General features: G+C 47.9%; 1 protein-coding gene across 4 annotated transcripts in view; it reads right to left on the bottom strand.

Annotated features, from left to right (window-relative positions):
• DOP1B (DOP1 leucine zipper like protein B) overlaps positions 1 to 21,974 on the bottom strand; it is a 115,464-nt gene that overhangs the window by 72,135 nt on the left and 21,355 nt on the right. For 3 of the 4 annotated variants that reach the window (XM_057696811.1, XM_057696812.1, XM_057696813.1), the window contains exons 3-8: positions 12,400 to 12,581; positions 11,864 to 12,034; positions 5,898 to 6,087; positions 4,159 to 4,257; positions 3,683 to 3,806; positions 477 to 592 (exon numbers count right to left, since the gene is read on the bottom strand). In XM_057696811.1, the coding sequence (XP_057552794.1) occupies positions 477 to 592; positions 3,683 to 3,806; positions 4,159 to 4,257; positions 5,898 to 6,087; positions 11,864 to 12,034; positions 12,400 to 12,581 (882 nt within the window). Of the gene's footprint in view, positions 1 to 476; positions 593 to 3,682; positions 3,807 to 4,158; positions 4,258 to 5,897; positions 6,088 to 10,299; positions 10,364 to 11,863; positions 12,035 to 12,399; positions 12,582 to 21,974 lie in introns of those variants that run through there. The other variant, XM_057696814.1, reaches the window with a different exon arrangement.

Here is a 21,974-nt window from a genome sequence, read left to right as displayed (position 1 = left end):
CCTCCCTGTCGTGGGTCCCGCATCTGCGGATTTAACCATCCGCGGGTTGAAAATATTTGGGGAAAAAAATTCCAGAAAGTTCCCAAAAGCAAAACTCGAATTTGCCGTGCATGGGCAGCTACTTATGTGGCATTTACACTGTATTCTACAACTATTTACACGGCATTTATGTCACAAGTAATCTAGAGATGAGTTAATGTACATGCGGGAATGAACTTACATTATATGCAAATACAAGGCCATGTAATATATATATGAGGACTTGAGCATCTGTGGATTTTGGTATCCACAGAAGTGGGGGAGTGCTGGAACCAATCTCCGAGGATTCCAAGGGACCACCATACGTGGACTTTTCCCAATCATGTACGAAGGAACAGGCCCCATGTCTACTTTGAGGTCCCACAAGGAACTCCCACTTAAGAACCATGATCAGGAATGCCCTGATTGGGGTCTACTTTCCAGAAATGCTCCTTTACCTCAACTAAAAGATCCTTGGAATATTTCTCAAAAAAATACAAGGACTGGTCTTCGTAAGAATTTGAGATTTCAGATTTCATTTCCGGCACAATGGTATTTCCTTTAATATCTGAACCTATAAAAGAACAAGCACCATGAGCTGTAAAGAAATCTCTACGTTTATAGTACATCTTTGTGCAAAGGTCTCAAGCTCTGAGAACAGAATTCCTCCAACAGAAAACCAACATCAGATCCAGCAAAACCACGTCCCATTTTCTTCTGAGAGTGGAGTGCCAGGGGTCAGGCAGAATTCCACCTCGACAGGCGGCAACTCAGTGCACCCCAAGAATTCATCCTGATTGCCTTTGACAAGTATGATTACAAGGATGTAACAGAATGAGTAACATTTCTAAAAGCCAGTGTCTGTTTGAATGGCACTATGTGAAATCAAGGTATTCTCATCTATACACCCTAACTTTGAGTCCTGGGTAAGTCTCTAAGGTCCTCAGGGCAAGGAACAGCATCTTTCTAAGTAAAGAGTCTGGACTCCTGGGATCGTGGCTTAAGCAAGTTGGAGCTGGTAATGAACTTGGGTCCTGGGTCCTCTCCACGAAGAGTGTGCCGAGCCCCACTGGGAGGGCGCTGTGCATTTAACAAAGTCATGCTTTTAGAAAAAATGCTTCAAGAGCCTGTAAGTATTCTTCTGGAAACCCTTCATAAGCGTCTGTGCTATGACTTCTGAAAGTTTTATAACTAGGGGAAGAAAGGGTCAAGAGGACTTTCTGACTCTGACATGAAAAGATCTATATATTGAGGGTTTAAAAAAATAGCTGAATTGGACAGCTACATGTAAAAGAATGAAATTAGAACACTTCCTAACACCATACACAAAAATAAACTCCAAATGGATTAAAGACCTACATGTAAGGCCAGACACTATAAAACTCCTAGAGGAAAAAATAGGCAGAACACTCTATGATGTACATCAAAGCAAGATCCTTTTTGACCCACCTCCTAGAATCATGGAAATAAAATCAAGAATAAACAAATGGGACCTCATGAAACTTAAAAGCTTTTGCACAGCGAAAGAAACCATAAACAAGACTAGAAGGCAACCCTCAGAATGGGAAAAAATAGTTGCCAACAAAACAACGGACAAAGAATTAACCTCCAAAATATACAAACAGCTCATGCAGCTTAATACGAAAAAAGCAAACAACCCAATCCACAAATGGGCGGAAGACCTAAATAGACATTTCTCCAAAGAAGACATACAGATGGCCAACACACACATGAAAAGATGCTCCACATCACTCATCATCAGAGAAATGCAAGTCAAAGCCACAATGAGGTATCACCTCACACCGATCAGAATGGCCATCATCAAAACATCTGGAAACAAATGTTGGAGAGGGTGTGGAGAAAAGGGAATCCTCCTGCACTGTGGGTGGGAATATAAGTTGGTACAGCCACTATGGAGAACAGTTTGGAGGTTCCTTAAAAAACTAAAAATGGAACTACCATATGATCCAGTAATCCCACTACTGGGCATATACCCAGAGAAAACCATAATCCAAAAAGATACACGTACCATAATATTTATTGCAGCACTATTTACAATAGCCAGGACATGGAAGCAACCTAAATGCCCATTAACAGATGAATGGATAAAGAAGATGTGGCACATATATACAATGGAATATTACTCAGCCATAAAAAGGAATGAAATTGAACTATATGTAATGAGGTGGATAGACCTAGAGTCTGTCATACAGAGTGAAGTCAGCCAGAAAGAGAAAAACGAATACTGTATGCTAACTCATATATACGGAATCTAAAAATGGTACTGATGAACTCAGTGACAAGACAAGGATAAGGATGCAGATGCAGAGAATGGACTGGAGATCTCGAGGTTTGGGGGGGCGGGGGGTAAAGGGGAAGCCGAGACGAAGTGACAGAGTAGCATAGACATATATATACTACCAACTGTAAAATAGATAGCCAGTGGGAAGTTGCTGTATAACAAAGGGAGTTCAGCTCCAGGATGGATGATGCCTTGGAGGACTGGGACGGGGAGGGTGGGTGGGGGGGGAGTCGAGGGAGGGAGGGGATACGGGTGTATGTGTATAAATACAGATGATTGACCTTGGTGTACCTCAAAAACTGGTACAAGAGTGTAAAGCAATTATATTCCAATAAAAAAGTAAAAAATAAAAAAAAATTAAAAAAAAGCTGAGAAGCAGAGGATTTTTAGGGCAGTGAAAATACTCTGTGTGACACTATAACGGTAGATGCATGTCATTAAACCTTTGTCTAAACCCACAGAATACACAGCACCGAGTGGGAACCCTTGTGTAAATGGTGGACTGCAGGTGATGAAGACATATCAGTGTAGGTTTCTCAACTATAATAAACTCCAGTGAGGGACGCTGGTGATGGGGGAGCAGTGCATGACGGGGAGGAGGGGGTACATGGGAACTCCCTGTACCTTCCTCCTAGGTTTGCTGTGACCATAAAACTGCTCTAAAAAAATTAAGTCTTTTTAAAAAAAAAAAAAAAAAAGGCTACAGAATCCTTTCACAATTGCTCTGTATACCACCTTCTCTTAGGTACAAGAACATGGGAATTTATAAAACGCAGAAAGTGCTACCCTTTAGGCCCTGTGATTTCTTGGGCTCTTATCCCCATGAAGTCTCCCAACCAGGAGTCAAGGGCTCATTTCCTACAGGTGTGCAGCCTGTCCACAAGAACACATGCTCACAGAAGCGTGAACCAGGGTTCTCATCATCTCCCAAATTCATCCCAGTAGCTCCCCAAATGTGCCAATGCCACAAACTCCAGACATGCTCCCATCCAGACAAAACCTTCTTTTACACATATTCTCACACACAGTCTCATCCCATGAAACTTCTCCACAGCACCAGGCTCCTACTTGAATAAGGCTTGGCTACCATCATTTTGTGGTCGTTCAAGCGTCTTAACATGGAATTCGGTTAACGTTTTAAAAATCCCATTACTTCCCTGCTGTTTATGTAATGGCTGCAAAATAACCCAAGCTGTGGGGCAGGCGGCAGAACTCGCCACCCAGGGCCTGTTCAGTCGCCATGTTACCCTTCCACACTTTGTGACTCAGAAATGCATCACCAAGGCTGCGACGTATTCCAAAAATCGCACTCAAAGGTTTCACCTTAACTCTGACTCTCAACTCCCGCGTACCGCTCAGTACCTAGTAACCATGCATAAAGCCTTCTGTTCAGAGACATATCTCTTCTCAGGAGGGTCTGGGTGGCGGCCGAGAGGATGCGCACGATGTCGGATCTGAGCAGGGGGATGGCTCTCTCGTTGGAATCCTACGAGGAGGACAGAAGAAACTTTACTGCAAGGCGATGACACAGTAAGTCGCTGGCTTTCTGACATGTGGCCCCTCCTTACCAGCCTACAAAGCTTCATCTTAAAGAGGCGGTTCTCATAGGGGGTTGGTTCTTCACACGCTGCCCAGGGAAAGAAGCTATTCAATTTTTGCTATGGAAACACCACCCTCTCAGAAATGAACGAAGACCTTGAATGGCTGAAAGCGAATAGTGGTCACTGAATGCACAGCCCCCCAGACAAGACGGCTTGGATCTCTCCTGCCCACCCCACAGCCTACCCCACAGCCTCGGGAAAGACCAGCGACTCCCCTGGAGAACACAAACGGCTTACCAGGCAGGTATAAAATGGGAAGAAGAACAGGACAATCTCCAGGTTATTTCTTTGCACCAGCACATTTGAGTCCAACAGGGACACACATAAGGACTTTACCTGTAAGTGACAAAATGCCCAAAACACTGAACATTATTTGCAGGCTATTCTTTGTATTCATAAAAATGAAAATAACTTTTCCCGGGGATCTTGAAGCCACGGTGTTATACCATGTGGAACTGAACAATACGGTGCAAATACGGGAAACCTGGTTCTAGATGCTAGGGGGCTCTGTAACATGGAGAAGATCTTCAGCTGCAGCCCTCACTGTTCCATCTGAGAGATGGAGTGGTTTGGATCAGATTATCAGATTCCAAGATCTTGAATTCTATAATCCCAGAAAGGAGTATCTTTAGGTTCCAATAGGAACTTTCAGCTAAACGAAAACTCCAAAGACCTTCAGTCAAATGGATTCCAAACCAATTCAGGACACATTTTGAGTGTCTTTTCTGAGTAGAGACAGATGTAATACAGCTGCATAATAGATAAGGGCCTTAAGACAAGTGCTCACAAAAAGCTATGAAAACTGAGAAGAGGAGAGGGAGCGATCTTTCAACTGGGGAGAATAGCAAAGCTCTGGGGGAAAGTTGAACTTGAAAGACAGACAGGAGATATGCTGAGACAGGGGAGGAGATGGATGGGCAGCGCGTGCAGGACAAGGGGCCGGCCAGAGCGAAGACGGCATCACAGACGTGCCAGGCGGGGCCAGGCAGCCAGCTCTGGAAGCGTAGAGGATCTGAAGGGGAGAGTGAGGCATCTGGTGGGCTGGGAGCAGACTGTTAGAATACTCTTGAGGATGGACTTTTTCTGCAGGAAACAGGTATTTTTCAAGCACAAGTATGGATCTGAGCAAAGTTATGCTTTAGCAAAGCGAATCTCTTAGCAACCAAAAAAGGACTATATGGGGAGAGGGAGGGCTGGGGAGAAACCAGTTAGAAAATTACACGATGGTCCAAGATTGAGACCTAAGAAGCGGAACAAGGGCAGTGAAAATGGAGAAAGAGACAAAGTGGTACTGACGGGGCAGGGAAGAAGAGAGCGTGTCTATGAGGGTCTCCTCTGTCCTAAGCATCGCATGAGGTCCTTTTCATCACTCTTTTCCTCAGAGAGCCCCGTGAGGAAGCTCTACTATTTCCACTTTGCAAAGAGGAACAGACTCAGAGGGGTAAGTAATTGTTGCCACCACTAGGTGGTGACAGACTGCAGGCCATTAAACACATGGTAAGTTTGGGGAGAAGAGATAAAGATCAGGGGAGTTCCCATTTTTCAAGGTCATGAGAAGGCAGGCTGCTGCCAGGGAAGAAAGGTCTGGGGATGGACACCTGAGGAACCCCGACAACCTAGGTGTGAGAGCAGCCAGAGGACAGGACGGGGGCAGGAGCAGGACTGGACAGGAGCCAGAGGAGGAGCGAGCCTGCTGTGCGGGCAGTGGACAGTCTGTGGTTGGTGTGACATCGGACAGGGGAAGAAAACAAGGCTGTGGCTTGACGGTAGACCCCAGCCGGGCTCTCCGGAGCTCCTTCGACAGCCATCCGTACAGTGGAAGCTGCGGGGCCTCCCGAAGGGCCCGCCCCAGGTGTGAACAACACTCACTCGAATACACAGATGGTGATGCAGATGTCAGAAACGGAGTGACACCTGGGGGGCGGAGCCAGCCTGCCTGCCCCATCTCCCACCCCCCCACCCGCCCCCGCACCCACCGTGAGCTGGTAGTCGGTCCCCAGCATGTACTTCTGCTCCTTGCCGGGCAAGCCGCGGCTGATGTGGCCCACCACAAAGAGCGAGGCGGGCAGGCGGATGGACGGGCTCGCCAGGACGCTCCCCCAGAGGGCGGCGTAGAAGACCTCCCTGCCGACCACCAGGGAGAGCCTCAGGAGCAGCGCGTCCGTCCTGTGGACCAGAGAGCACAGAATCAGGGCGCGCCCTGCGGGGCCCGTCTCCCGGGCGCTGCTCACTCTCCGCGGCCGGCAAACACCGCCTTCCTCGTTGGTTTGGGCTGCTGCCATCGCTGTTTGTCCACCTGCCGGCTGTCACTGAAACTGAATTTGCTAAAACAAACACGTCACCGAGAGGTGCGGCTTCTGGGCCGAGAGGCAGCATCTGAGCGGCTGCGTCACCACCCGGGCACAGAGATCCGTCTCCGCCTCCGGCCTTGCCGTGGAGGCCACATGCTTACGGGAGGCGGTTCCACTGCCCAGAGGAGATGAGCAGATCAGCCACGTTGTATAAAAGCATGAGGAGTCATCAACGTGACAAAAAAAAAAAAGGGCTGGGGTGACTGACTGGAGACCTCAGTAATGATAAAGATACCCCCGACCTCAGCACAGCCAAAGATGCGCCCAGTGACACTGGACTTTAGAAACACTGGGGACAGCACTGCCCTGAGCCTCCTGCTCCGCGGCACACGCCACACAGAAGGCGTGCAGCCGTGCTCCCGCCACGCTGCCCACAGCATCTCCGAACACCGGCCCCCAGGCCGGGAAGCCTTCCCGCGGGTGGCCCGCATGTATCTGTCTCTTTATCCAGGTCTCCCATGACACAACGTCAGCGTTTCACACTGCTTCCTCTAAGACAAGCAGTGTCATCAGTGGGTGCGGGCTTGGGCTTGTTCTTCCACTGACACTGACCCAGGCCTGGTCCTTCTCTGCTCGGGCTGCACCTGCCGCGGACGGGGCACCTTCCCGCCACCTGAGAAAACAAAGCTCGCGGGCCGGGTGACAGCATCTATCCATACAACAGTGGAGGTGAACTCCTATGAAGGGAGTTCACGTAGTGAGTGATCTGACTCGAAATCTGAAATGATTCCATTTCTCACATGCTTCCTGTCTGCAAAGACGACAGAGAAAAATGCAAGGACTAGCCCAGTGTAAGGCAGTGGGTTCTGGAGTCAGGGCTCTGGCGTCCAAATCCACTGTTCCTGGCAGTGGTGCCTAGGACAAGTGAAACCTCTGTGTATGTCAGCTCTCAGCTACGGTAGGGAAAAGGGATGAAAATGTCGTGAAAATACGTGAGCGTTTCTAGCCAGAACTCAGCCCAGGGGAACAGAGCCGATGCTCAGGCCACACGGCCAGTATCACCACTAGGTCTGCTCTGCTGGCGCTCCCCAGTGCCCCGGTGAGCGTATCACACACAGTCGGCACTTGAAAAACTGTCAGATGAATGCCGCTCTCTCCCTTTTACTATAACCCAAACTGTTGTCAGCTTTTAAATAATTGGTTCAGTGTATATTAAAACATTTCATAGAAAAAATGCCTACTATCTTTTGATATTAAAAATGAATTTTGGGGGCTTTCCTGGTGGAGCAGTGGTTAAGAATCCACCTGCCAATGCAGGGGACATGGGTTCCATCCGTGGTCTGGGAAGATCCCACATGCCGAGGAGCAACTAAGCCCGTGTGCCGCAGCTACTGAGCCTGTGCTCTAGAGCCCATGAGCCACAACTATTGAGCCCATGTGCCACAACTACTGAAGCCCGAGTGCCTAGAGCCCATGCTCTGCAGCAAGAGAAGCCACCACAATGAGAAGCCCGTGCACTGCAATGAAGAGTAGCCCCTGCTCGCCACAACTAGAGAAAACCCGTGTGTAGCAACGAAGACCCAATGCAGCCAAAAAAAATAAATAAATATTTTAAAAAATGAATTTTGTTCTCCTTAAACCCAGTCTGAATGCTTTTGACTCATAAAATATTTATAGCAAATAATGCAGAGAAAAAACAAAATGAAGACGCGTAACAGCCAAGTGTTGAGGAGAAGGACCCAGAATGGTTTAGTGGCTAAAGGTACTGATCGGTCTTCTATCAAGGCTGAGCAAACAAACAGAGCTTATCTCTGCCCAGCTCTGAAAACAACAAAACAAAGGCCCTAATTTTGGGCAGAAGCACTATTCAGCAGCTACGGTTACGGTAAGTCGGGCAGATGGGTCACTGTGTCATCTGCACAGACAGGGCAGTCCTGAGCTAGGAAGAGATTCCCACAGCAACAGATAAATTTAGGGAGCCCCTGGCACACTCCTGTCTCCGGGATCCCCATCACAGAAGACCAACGCTTCGCTAAAATCCCTCACAAACACCACAATGCACACACGGCTATCACAGCCCCCTTGCTTAGAACAGCGTGTCCCCAAAGTACACAGAATGCTGGCCACGTGAGCTGTTCCACAGTAGACAGGTTTCACTGTCCAAGAGCCTGGGAGTACCACATATGCTATCCCTTCTTCAGTATTCAGAGAACACCGGCTAGTTTTCTTTATTAAAGAAATGCAGCTTTATATAAATATAAAAATTCCCATTTTTTCTAAAAAATTAATGGATATTAAGAACTGAAATGATGCTACAGGTCAGAAAACGGCAATTACGATGAGACTTTGCTCTGGAGAGCAAAGTAAAGAGCAAGATAACTGGGCGTAAAAGCTAAGTAACTTTCTACTAAAGAAGAATGATGCGTGTCACCTCAGTTCTGAAGTTCCAAAATAAGTTGTGCACAGTTTACTGTCCAGAACAGTAATCTTTTCTATTTAAAACCAATAATCAACAAAACAAAACACACACACCAGCCCCCATCCCTACTCCTCCCATCCTCCCGCAGTCGCCCTGGCTGCTCCTCTTGTGCCCTCTGCGAACGCAAGCTCATTCTAACGACACTGACGCGCTCTCATCTACTCAACTGACAGCACGGGAGGGACATGGGCCGTGGGCCGTGAGTCCCAGGCATTTCACGACTCTGGCCGTGCGGTCACTTGCCGAATGGACCCTCGTGGAAGTCTGAGCCGTCACAGGACCGAACAGCCCGGGGTGTGACCACCTGAACAAGCAGGGCAGTGACAACAGCGCCCTGCACCACCACAGGCAGACACATGTCAAATAAGATGTGTAAAACTAGGACCAGCAGAGCGCCTCATCACGGTGCCTGAAATCAGCCAAAAGAAAGATCAATAGATATTTTCAACTATTATTTAAATCAGGGTTTCTCAACCTCTACCCCGTGGACACCTGGGGCTGGATCCTCCTTTGTTGTGGGGGCGACTGTGTGCATCGTGGGACGTTTCACGGCTCCCCTTGCCTCCACCCACTAGATGCCAGTAGCATCCTCCCCATCCCAGGTGTAACAACCAGAAGCGTCCCCAGATATTGCCAAGTGTCCCCTGGGGGACAGAAACCACCCCGGGCTGAGAACCACTGACTTAAAGGGACATCTCCAGGAAGCTGGGTTTTGCCTGCTTTCCAACCACTGAAAATCCCCACCTCTCCTCCGTCTCCTCAGAACAGGAATTTAGTATCTCCTCCCACCCCCAACCCCAACCATTAATCCTGTCTTCCCCAAACAAAGGAATTCTGACCAGGGGTGATTTGCAGACATCAAAGGGTTACTAGAAAGCCAGGGTGAATAATGAGTCCTAACACTGGGCAAGATTTCCATTCCCTTATGGTTCACTGACAAGCACAGACCAGGAACTGTCCCCGCCCCCACGAAACCCGTGAGTCACCCGCCCTCACCAGCCCCAGACTCACTCACTCACCCCTGAGCATTTCCCACCACTTGGACATCATGACCCCCCCACCCCCAGACCCGCCCTGTCTCTGCAGAGCATTTGCTGGGGGTGGGGGTGTCGGACTCAACTTCTATGCACGTTGGGGAAGAAAGCGTTGCCTAACTCTCTCAAGCTGACACGGATACACGCGGTCACCAAATTGCTGTGCCTGTACACACGCGCTCGGAGACCACACAACCCTGGACCAGGCTCCACCTTGGAAGGCCGGTCACCCCTACCTCTGAGAGCTGAGCAGGCCGGACATGGCTTTCTGTCACAGCTGCATCTACTCAGTGATTCATGCGGCTTCACTCAGCTTGTCAAGAAACCACAATGTTAGGAGAAGACACCCATGTTAAGCAACTTTAGCAACTGTTCAAATGAACATTCATGTATCAACCAGGAGAACACATGACAACACCCTGACTACTGACACGTTCCTGGTGATTCACTCTTACAGATTAAGAAAACTGCAATACACTTTGGGAGCCAATGTGTTCATCTTCACATGATGGAAAAAAAGCATTTATACACACACATACATCTGTTAGGAACACATGAATGGACCAGAACTTACTAGAAAGAGCCTGGGACTAGGAATCAAGAAACAGAGTCTGGTAAAGGTCCTCTTGTTGACCTCATGTGACCCTGACTGTTCCTTCACCCACACACCCACCCAGCCTCTCAGGGCACGGTGCTAGGTTAAAATGGCAACAAGACAGACCCTGCCTCCTAGGGCCAGCGGGTCCTAGTGACTCAGTGCATCGCCGAGGTGGATTCCCCACCAGGAGGTGGAGAGTCACCACCCGCCCTGCATGAAAGCGTGAAACAGTCCAAGTGCACTTCAAATCCCAGCACAGATGCTCGTGACTTTAATGCACCCTTGGTCACCAGCGACCATCCCGCAAACCATTCTGATTATTTGGTTTCCTTGAGGGGAGCACTCAGAGTGGACTTTGGGTCAACTCTGAGATACCACTCCACATGTCCAGCACCCTCCAGTCACAGCCGACACAACATGGCCATGGTGGTGTGGCTGGGGCCTCTGGCGTAGGGAAAATTCGAGCAGTGCCTTGTGTAATCAAATGGAAACTTTTGCAAGCACACAGGTTTCTAAGCCTCCCAGTCAGGCTGCACATGGGCTCTGAAAATGGGTCCTATGAACACAGGCTAATCACTCTGGCATCATTCAGGATAGTTAATACACCGGAAGTGAGTTCTTACATTATGATTCTCCAGAAAAACAGGACACTCTGTATGCTCAATCTAAATGGACATATCCTCTCTCTCGTCCCTAAGCAGTGACCAAAACAAACAAACAAAGAAACAAACAAATACCACTGCGTGAACTGTTATGCATGTGAGCTTGACAAGTTTCTCCAAGGTGCTACTGAAATTTGTCAAGCTATTCTGCTTAGCCTCACCCCTTTTTGAGCCCTTCCTGTCAATGAAACCTGCCCTTGCTTTTTTCATTTGGAAGCAGCCTAGTGTAACAGGAGGGGGGACTTCAGAATCTGACACATGGGGGCAGAATCCCATTGCTGCCACCCGCTGACTGTGCAACTCCCGGCAACTTTCTTACCTTCTAACCCTCACCTAGAAATGAGGTAATTCGCAGGCGTCAGGCAGAGATCAGCACAGAAATGTAAAAACATCAGCCTTTGGACTTCCTAGGTGGCGCAGTGGTAAAGAATCCGCCTGCCAATGCAGGGGACACGGGTTCGAGCCCTGCCCTGGGAAGATTCCACATGCCACGGAGCAACTAAGCCCGTGAGCCACAACTACTGAGCCCATGTGTTGCAACTATTGAAGCCCACGCGCCTAGGGCCCGTGCTCCACAACAAGAGAAGCCACTACAATGAGGAGTCTGCGCACCACAATGAAGAGTAGTCCCCGCTCTCAGCAACTGGAGAAAGCCTGTGTGCAGAAATGAAGACCCAGCACAGCCAATAAATAAATAAAATAAATAAATTAATTAAACAAACAAACAAACAAACAAATCAGCCTGGCTTCTGCACCTGCCCTACCTCACGGGTCTCTGCACTTCTGTCCCTGTTTCTCACACGGCAGTGAAATAAAACACAAGCGGCGAGGCTGGCCCACCTGGCTGGGCACAGCCGTCTGCTTTGGGCGAGACCCACCTGTCGTAGATCTCTGAGCCCTCCTCGAGGCCGGGCAGCAGGCCGACGATGAAGGCCTGCAGGCTTGGCAGGAGCAGCTTCTGCAGCGGGAGAAAGTACTTCTCGTACAGGCCAAGCAGCACGGGCCTCACGGACATGGCTGCGTGCGCCAGAAGAGGGAACAAGCCACAGCTTTGGGACAGAAAAGGGGAGAGGAGGGAAAATGAGACACCTGCTCGGAAGCGCCACGTGACCGGCCAGCCCAAGGAGGCTTCCGAAAGCAGCCAGATAGCCAGCTAGCCACCGACACTGCTGATGGAGAGGCTCGCTTGTGCTGTCAGCTCAGAGCAGGCCACAGGCAGTATGCACCTTACACTCCGGCGCAGAGAAACGTCAGGGAGGACATACTCCAGAAGGCGAGCCCTGGTGACCTCTGCGATGGCTTTATGGTGAACTTCCACACCCCTCTGTTTCGCTTGTTTACCATTTTATCTTGTGAACCGAAATATGGGTTACTTGGGTAATAAAGAAGTATAACAGTGGGGATGCTATCATACCTGTATAGGAACAAATCCTTGGCCAGCCATTTGGTCCCCACGATTTTAAAGACAATTTCATAGGTTTCTAGGGCTTTTAAGTGTACACCACTGGGCAAAGCAGGATGCAGGCACTGAGCTAATCTCTTGCTGATAACGAGCCGTCTTGGCAACAAGGAATATCTCAGGTTACTCTGGAGAGCCTGGAAAACAAGAGGAAAAGCACATAAGGAAGAAGGCGGTGACACTGACCGTGGAGAGGACATCTGCTGAGGCCGGGAAGACACCAGCAGGCCCCTGTGTGGCTGTAAAAGGTGGGACGAGACAGGACAGGAGGACAGAGGGACTGCATGGGAGGGCTCGGGTGGGGGGCCACGAGCCAGCATCAGGGACACGGGACCGGGAAGCCCTCAGCAGTGCTGGAAAGGAGGCAGATACCAGAGTCGAGAGCAAGGGAAACCCTGCATCCCTTCAAAGGGACTCTGTCACCATCAGGCCAGCTTCTGATGAAGCTGTGTGCTTCTGTCTGGGGAAGCCTCTAGTCTGCACATGAGACTAAGCAGAACACAGACCCTCCCGCCCCCAAGAAGATCCTTGTTTGTGTGCTGCGGAAGCCCTGAATTTCCCCATCCTTCTCCCAGCTCGGCTTCTTAGCCAGGTGGCTCTGAGGTGGGGGTGGCGTAAGAGATGGGGGGAGCACTCCTGGGCCATGACTCCCGAATCTTCACCAGTTGGTTCCGCAGGAGGAAATCAGATCCCTGCTGGCACGGAACGACAGTCCTCCCGAGCTGGGCCTCCTGCAGCAGGACCCAGGCCTGGTCTGGGCTAAAGTATCCCTGGGAAATGCTGCGCCTGAGAAATACGGTCGGTGGATTTCTTCCTAACAGGGCACCTCCCTCTTGGGAGCAGGTCAACGCCGTTCTTCACGCAGAACGCAGGGTGGGTCCTTGTGCCTCAATCCTACACACCAGGCATCTGTCACTACCGTGGAACGATCCACACAACTCACACAAATATTTGCCGAAAGCCGACAGGGTAAAGTCCATGACTCTTAAAAAGCCACTCAAAGGTCTCCATGGTGTGACTCCTGCCAGATTCGCTTCAGCTGCAAACTTTCTAACATGACAGGTCCACCTTGGCTCCTGCCCGCCTCCCATAGGCTCTGCCTGAATGTTTTCCTCACGGGAGACTCAGCTCGGCACCCAACTCAAGGCGACAGAATGGTCCCGGGCTCCAGGCAGGGAACATGTTTATTCGTGCCCCACCAGGTCCCAAGGCCACATGTCACCGCCTCCAGCGCTGTGCTAACGACCATCCGCTTCAGGGCTGAGCTCTGCCGTGAGCTCTTTGGGGCCAGACCGAGCTTCTTCCTCTGCTGTTCTCGGCTCTCTGCACCCGCCTCCCACAAGGCAGGCATCCCGCAAGAGCATCGCAGGATGTATGTCAGAACCGCTGCCCCTCCGGCCATGTGGTCTTAGGGCCACGACAGCTTTCTTCCTATGAGTGAAGAAAATGATCCTGCCTCTAAAACCCTGAGGTTATGCAGGAGATAAAGGGAAAAGAAGGAAAATAATATTTTCCATCAGAAGCACGTGGTCTAACCGAACTCTCAAATTCAATAAAACTACATCTAAAAAACCCAGCTGTACCTAGAGGTCATCGAGAAATACCTTAAAACATTATTTATAAGAGCCTGGTGGCTTAGTACAAAGGGAAAGCCAGCCATTTTTTTTTTAATGTGCTTATGTCAAAAAAAAAAATTGAGAAAGTGACTGGAAACACCAGCTGTAACAGAGGATAAGAACTAAGGCGGAGAGGAAATGACTGGAAAACAGCAGATTTTACTACGGATGTTTTCAAACATACAGAAAAGCAGGTAGAACAGCAACGTACCCAACACCCAGCTTCAACAAGCGTCAGCTGACCAGGCCTGAGACACAGCTTTTAGGAAACCACTTCTGTGACTCACTGGCTTATCGATACTGCCGTCATGGGCTTTCTCCATGACCCCAGAGGAGGAGAACAAAGCTCTGTCCCCGTTTGTTATGTTCATCAGGCAGAGGTCTTCTTTTTAAGTCACGATCTCATTTTTGTTCAGTGTAGTCTAAGGACTTTTGCTATCTGAGGTGCAAAAGATGGGCTGGGTGGTCACCTGGGATCCACAAGGGTTTGGTTCCCTCCGGCTGTACAGCAGCAGGATCCCATTTCTCTGCCCTTCTGAACGTAGGTGTGGAATCATGACTTACTCTGGCCAGTGAGATGAGTGGAATGATGTGTCACTTCTGGTACAGGCTTTAGAAGCCAATTCAAAGCCCAGTGGGTTTTCTTTCCTGGCCTCTAAGATCATGGAGATACAGGTTGAACTGAAGCCCCTCCCAGCTTGGGTCCCTGACAAATTACAGAGAGTACAAACCACCCGCTGACCCATGGAGGCAGAACTCAATTATGCTGTAAAAATCACTGATCTTGGGGATTGTTTGTTACCTTCCTTATCCTGACTAATGCACTTCTTCCCACATAAACGGAATTATAAGGAAAAACAATCATTCATTTCAAATGAACAAGGCTGGTTGATATTTCTTTCTCATTTAAATTTGTTACCCTATTTAATTTAATTAAGAAAAGAAACATAACCCAAAACTGAGGGCGTGACCAATACACATGAAATGGATTGTTCATTGTATGTTGTCCATGTTAACCCAAGCAAGCACAGCATATCTGAGTCGGGGAGTCAGGGCCTCTTGAGGGAAGGTACGCAGAAGATGAAGGAAGCTGTCTGATTTGAAAACGCAGACAAGAACAAAGGATGTAATCAGATAGCACTTAGAAAAAACGAGAAGATGCTTGTCCTTTCTGATTTAAAAAAATGCAAATTAAAACTATTATGAAATGCCATTCTTTTCACCCATCAGATTGGCGAGTTAGATGAAAGCACACAGGTTCAGGAGTAGAGCAGAGACACCCAGAGGTCACAAACTAGTTTCGTCAAACTTACGGTCAGGATTTGGCCTGACGGGATTTTCAAGCCTGCTCCATGGAGGGGCTGTGACATTGATTCCCCTCTGTACCATTCTCATCACGAATAATGGGGCTAAAATAGTGCCTGGGCCATAGTGATTTTGCTAACACACTTCCCACAGAGCCTGGCACTTCATATGTGCTTCAAAACTGAGGTTAAACAAACAAGACTGAGGCTATTATGATGCCTGGTTTAAGTGTGTGAGCTTGGGGGTCAGAGCCTGGAATTCCGGTTCCATTATCTGTTGGGTAAATTCCTTACCCTTTCTGGGCTGTGGTTTCGCATAGATGACGGTGTCTCGCAAAGTAGCAAGCATCGAGAGAGACCACACGTCAGGTAATTAGCACAGGGCCTGCCACAGAAGAGGCAATCAACAAGCATCTCCTCTTATTGTAAGGACAAGCTGACTGTGAAGCACCAGCTTTAAACATGGAGACATCTGCATTGCATTTTAAAAGGACTGACTGAAATCCAATCATTTACAAATAATGCCCTTTATTACCACAAAAGCAAACAAGGACACTAGTTAGATGTGTTAACAAGAAAGCTTGAGGGATACACTGTATTAGACAAGAAAAACTCAAACTTCTGTATATTTGGAGATGAAATCAACTGAGAACCCAACCCATGATGAGAATTCCAAGAGACGCTGAAGCCAAGGAGAAACTCTGCGGAGAGTGAGAGGTCGAGTTGGAGAACCTGATATTTCTTTTTAAGACAACGAAGGCAAAGGTAAATAGTTACTAATATTTAAGATTAAAAGGGAAAAGAAAGCATTATTTCTTAAAAGATATTTAACGAAAAAACTCTAAAGAAATGGTTTGCAAGTGGTAAAACTGGAGATGAGAATTGCCGGGTGAAACGTAGTATAGATTGGGAGCACTTTGGAAACAAAGGGTTCCCCTAGACAGGGCGCCACCTCCTCTAGTGTGACTTAATTTACACAGGAAATGCGTGTGGGCCCCTTTCAAAGACACTTTCTACCTGAGCAGCCAAGCAGCATCTCAAATTCTACCCCTATCTACGTTTCCTCTGTTTCACTGAGGACTAACGCGTGGCCACGAGGGAAAGAGCTCCATGTTTTTAGGGCAAACTTAAAGGAGAATGAATGCCATCTAATGATTCACTCCCCGTTCTGGCTGCTACGTATTCAGAGCTCCGTGTGCTGGTTCAGCCCTGGTGGCCTCCTCGACACCATTGATTCAGAAGCTCCTCTACCTGCGGGCTGTCAACTCCAGCACCCAAGCATCGCCCCTGGGCACAAGCAAAGTGTCTGGCCAGCGTGGCTGGCCCACGTTAGGCTCCCAGAGATACTCCTTAGTAGGAAATTGGAGGGGTTCTGCTGCATCCTCTCCGGGAGGTGGGGTCAAGCCTAATGCCCTCAGCTGCTGCTGCTGCTGCTTTTCTTTTTTTTTAAATAAATTTATTTATTTATTTATTGGCTGCATTGGGTCTTTGCTGCTGCACACAGGCTTTCTCTAGTTGCGGCAAGCAGGGGCTGCTCTTTGTTGCTGTGTGTGGGCTCCTCATTGTGGTGGCCTCTCTTGTTGCAGAGCATGGGCTCTAGGCACGTGGGCTTCAGTAGTTGCAGCACACGGGTTCAACAGTTGTGGCTCACTGGCCGTAGAGCGCAGGCTCAATAGTTGTGGCACACAGGCTTAGTTGCTCCGAGGCATGTGGGATCTTCCTGGAGCAGGGATCAAATCCATGTCCCCTGCATTGGCAGGCAGATTCTTAACCACTGTACCACCTAGGAAGTCCCTAGCTGCTGTTGCATTTGAAAAAGCAGTCATTCTTCTAGGAGCAGCCCTGTCCTAGGATGTTTCAAAACTGAGTGCGGTGCACTGCTGGTGGAAATGTAAAATGGTGCAGCCTCCGTGCTCCTCAAAATGTTAAACATTTGACTTGTTTACCAAATTACAATTTGATCCAGCAATTCCACTTCTGGGTACATGCAAAAGAACTAAAAGCAGGGGTTCGAACAGATATTTGCACACCCATTGTAGCATTATTCACAAAAGCGGAAAGGTGAAAACCACCCAAGCGCCCATCAATGGATGAATGGATAAACAAAATGTGGGCTATACGTACAACGGAATACTATTCACCTTAAAAAGGAAGGAAATTCTGACACAGGCTACAGCATGGATGAAGCTTGAAGGCACTGTGCTAAGTGAAATAAGCCAGCCACAAAAAGACAGACATTGTATGATTCCACTCACATGAGGTTTCTAGAGTAGTCAGTTCCTAGAGACAGAAAGTAAGTGGTGGTGACCGGGGCTGGGGGGAGACTGGGGAGTGAGTTCAATGGATCCGGTGTTTCCAGCTCGGGAAGATGCAAAAGTTCTGGCGGTGAACGGTGGTGATGACTGCACAAAGATGAAACACACTGCATGCCACTAAACCGTACACTTAAAAATAGCTAAAATGGTAAATTTTACATTACGTATATTTTACCACCAAAAAGGAAGAAAGAAGTGAACGCTGTGTTCACTCAACTGCTCCTGCCAGCCAGGCTGCAAGGACCATGAACTCCTGAGTGACGGCCACACCTTGGACTGAACTGAAAACCCTCCCAACCAGAGAACAAAGGGCCTCCTTTTAACAAACCCTGAAGGGACCCAGAGACTGGGTCCAGCTTCCCCTGAGTGAGAGTTTTTAACCCTTAATTAGCAAAACAGCCCCCTTGAACTGGGTCCCACCCTCTAGGGCTTGAAAACGCCCGATTCCCTCCTCATGCCCCTCCCAGCAGCTCAAGAGCTACGAAGACTGGACCTGGTTCAGGTCAGGGAGGACCACCCTGCCTCTGCCCTCCTTTCTCCAGCCTCCACTGGGGCATCGCGCTTTGGCAAGACCATTCCTTCTCCAGCGAGAAGTGTGCAGGGAATACTTTCAGGGAAGCTTCATTGTTTGGTTTGTGTTTTTCAGGAAAACAGAAACCCAAAGTGACTGGCCAATAAGCTTAATATAATATTGTGTGTGTGTGTGTGTGTGTGTATTTAAGAGCATTGAATGAAAATGATGTATACTTAAAAAAAAAAAGAGCCGGGGAGAGAGAGCGAGAGAGCGAGAAATGCTCTTCTACAACTGTAGAATAAATATCCCAGGGAAACAGATGAATTGGGAAGGAAAACACAGCCATGCTTTTGAAATTACTTTTTAAAATGCTAACCAGAAAGGAAAAACATGATTAGACAGGAAATTAAACTTCCTTATTTATTTCACCCAGGCACTATACTATTTTAAAAGTATTCTTCAAACTATAATTAAGATATAATTACAATATTTTTAACCTCATTATATTCATAGGCTCAGCAGACTGACCTTAGAACAAAATAATAAAATACCAAGTGTAAGTTTGAAAAAAAAAGTTTGAACCACATCTGAGCTCCATTAATAGAGACCAGGAAGTATCTCACTTCACTCCACCCAAGGTCATGTTTACATTTCGCTTTGTTTTGCTCTGACATTATACAGTCTGATAGTCTGATATTCTCCAGGACTCTCGGTTCTATGTAAAAAACATGATTAAAAATTCCAAAAGGGTAGGCCGAGGACTCAAAAAGTAACTTAATACACTTAAAAATGATTAAGATGATAACTTTTATGTTATGTGTATTTTATCACAATCTAAAAAACTTTAGAGTAATTTAACAATATGGGTGAGGGGAGTTAAATTACATTTAAAAAAATGCTCTAGCCTTTAAAGTAAATTTTTAAATGTTTCCTTTAAAAGTTCCCAGAAGGGAACATATATACACTACTATATATAAAATAGATAACTAATAAGGACATACTGTACAGCACAGGGAGCTCTACTCTATACTCTGTAATGACCTGTATGGGAATAGAATCTAAAAAAGACAGGATATGTATGTGTATAACTGATTCACTTCGCTGTACAGCAGAAACAAACACAGCATTGTAAATCAACTATACTCCAATAAAAATTAATTTAAAAAAAAATAAATAAATAAAAGGTCCCAGTAGAAATCGCCCAGACCTGCTCTCCCAGTGATAGCACTGACCTCAGAACGCCTGATGCTTGTCTATAAAGAAATGCAAGGAAGCCAGTTTAAAAGCACAGCTCTCATCAAGCAAATGGTAAAGTACTGGCATGTCTTCCTTCTGGAAGTCAGTCATCTTTATAAGGATGTTCATTTCATGCCACAAAAATGAAGCTGCACAGTGAGTAAGACTGGCCAGGTGCCACAAGCATGAACACTCATTAAATACTTGCCAGGGGACAGCAACAGCAATTCTGCCCTTCAGACAGAATAAAAGCAGAACAGACACCGAGTAATAACAAACCGGACAAGGACTTTCCATATTAAACTAGGACTTCCCATATTAAACTAGGACTTCCCATATTAAACTAGGACACTGCGCCAGCTTGGCGGGGGGGGGGGGTGGAAGTGGGGAGGGCAAGAGACAGGTGGGGAGAACAGCACCTCATCAAGTCCCCTGAGAGCCGCTGCAGGGAGCTGGGATCCACAGGTAGCCAGCGAGGCCAGCTTTGGTTTAACTGGGGGAGTGACTCCGGTACAACTCTTTGTAAAGGAAGAGCTTCCCTCTGAAAAAGGTCACAGACTGGAGTATCCCTGCACTGCTTCCTGCTCGATGCTTATAGCAAACCTGCAGAGCCGGGCACCCAATTAGTCAATTCTCATCCACATCCCAAAGTCCCAGCTTGCACGAAAGCTGCCAGCAGGGCACAGCGTCCTCTGGTTCACTCAACCTCCTTTATCAGTTAGAGATCCGTTAGACCGGCCCCCAACCTTTTAGGCACCAGGGACTGGTTTCTTGGAAGAGAATTCTTCCACGAACCTCTGCAGGGCGGGGGATGGTTCAGGAGGTAAGGGCAGCGATGGGGCAGCAGGCCACTCACCTCCTGCTGTGCGGCCCGGTTCCTAACAGGCTTGTGGACTAGGGGGTTAAGGACCCCTGCATTAGAACACATTTCTTTTTTCTTTTAAAATTTTCTTAAAATTATTTTATTTCTTTTGCATCAGCTTTATTGTTGTAGCTGATAGTAACTTGCACTTTCTGAGCAAATACCACCCTGCTTGCGTAGGAGGACAACTAGAGGCTGAGCATCCACATGCCTGGAGACCCTACAAAGCGTGGCTGAGAGGTGAAGGCAGCAGCCCCCAGGCCGGGCCTCGGCTGTGGGGCACAGGGTGGCACGAACTAAGCGTCTGCGGGAAGAACCACCTGCTCCAGCCCTAGGCCTGGGCTCATTTTTATCAGTTTACCCAGAGGGCTCTGCTGCCGAGGGAATGCTTTGTTGGCCTAACTCATGAGAAAGCTCAGGAAGGCGAGGGCAGGGGTAGCAGGATGAGAGCACAGGCTCGGATCGCTGGACCCGGGTCGGAGTCGGGCTCGGCCCCTCACCAGCCGTCCAGCCTGTCACACGCTGCCGCCCGGCATCTCATGCAGAAAACACACCGTCACCTACTCCCGGCTGGCCCTGTGGGTCAGACTCCAAAGGGAGCTGAGGCATCCAGGGTACTCACTCCACGTCCCCCCCAGGGTATCAGGATCACACACACACGTACACACATGTACGTGCACATGTATGCACATGGGACACAGCATGGGGGGCATCCCAGGCCCCTGGCCAACCTGACTCAGGAATCTAACACTAGGTCAGAAAACTACTTCTTGAAGCATCATCGTGAATGCTTCACTACCTCGCAGAAGGCAGGCTACTACATGTGTGCTCAAATGTGGTTCTTCTCCCCCTTCTGAATTTATTACATTCAGATTATAAAAGCCACTTGTTCTCATCATGGATACCTCCTTTCCCTGTCTCCCCAGGTAGGAACTTCAGGGGCTACTGCGATGCTTTCCAGTGCTTTCCATGTTTCCAGACTTTATTCTTTGCCAACTTCAGTGCTGGTCTCAGTCCTCCCTCATGTCCACATGCGACCCCCTATCCCGTGGGCTGGGCTGAAATACTGTACATAGAACAGTCTAAGCTTCGTTCAGTGTCTTTATCAATAAAAGAAGTCAAATGGCATTGATTTTGGAGGATTCTAGGTTTGAAAAATAATGGGTGAGATGCATATAGCAGGTGCTCACTAAAGGGAATCACTATTTTGGGGGGGCCGATGATGGAAAATGGTGGGCAAAGGTCAACGCAACTGAGTTCTACAGTAAACCACATGAAAGGAAAATGAACACGTGGGGCAAACACGCCCTTCAGTGTATAGTCTGAACCCTGAAACATATACGATGCGGAGAAGATGGAAATATTTAAGGATTTATAACCACAATCTATACAACAGATAACAATAATAAAAGTAAGCATACCATTCAGAGACCAGAAGAAATGTTTGGAAATATGCTATTCTTCTGCTTTTTAAACTTATTTTAATCAAATGACATATTTAACACGCAGAAATACAAATAACATATTTAACAAACAAACCTTAAAGCCTAATAACCAACTTGTTAAAAGTCAAGAGCCAGAGGAGAAGAAAGAACATTTTGGGGACAGAGTCTCATTACAAATTCCAAACAGGCTTCAGTCCCAAAAGTTTTACTGGTAGAACTCGATATTCTTCAAAATTCA

This window comes from Hippopotamus amphibius, chromosome 10, assembly GCF_030028045.1.
Source record: "Hippopotamus amphibius kiboko isolate mHipAmp2 chromosome 10, mHipAmp2.hap2, whole genome shotgun sequence".
In the NCBI taxonomy this organism is placed as follows: domain Eukaryota; kingdom Metazoa; phylum Chordata; class Mammalia; order Artiodactyla; family Hippopotamidae; genus Hippopotamus; species Hippopotamus amphibius.
Note: the sequence above shows the minus strand (reverse complement) of the source record. Positions and strands in the feature narration are given on the sequence as shown.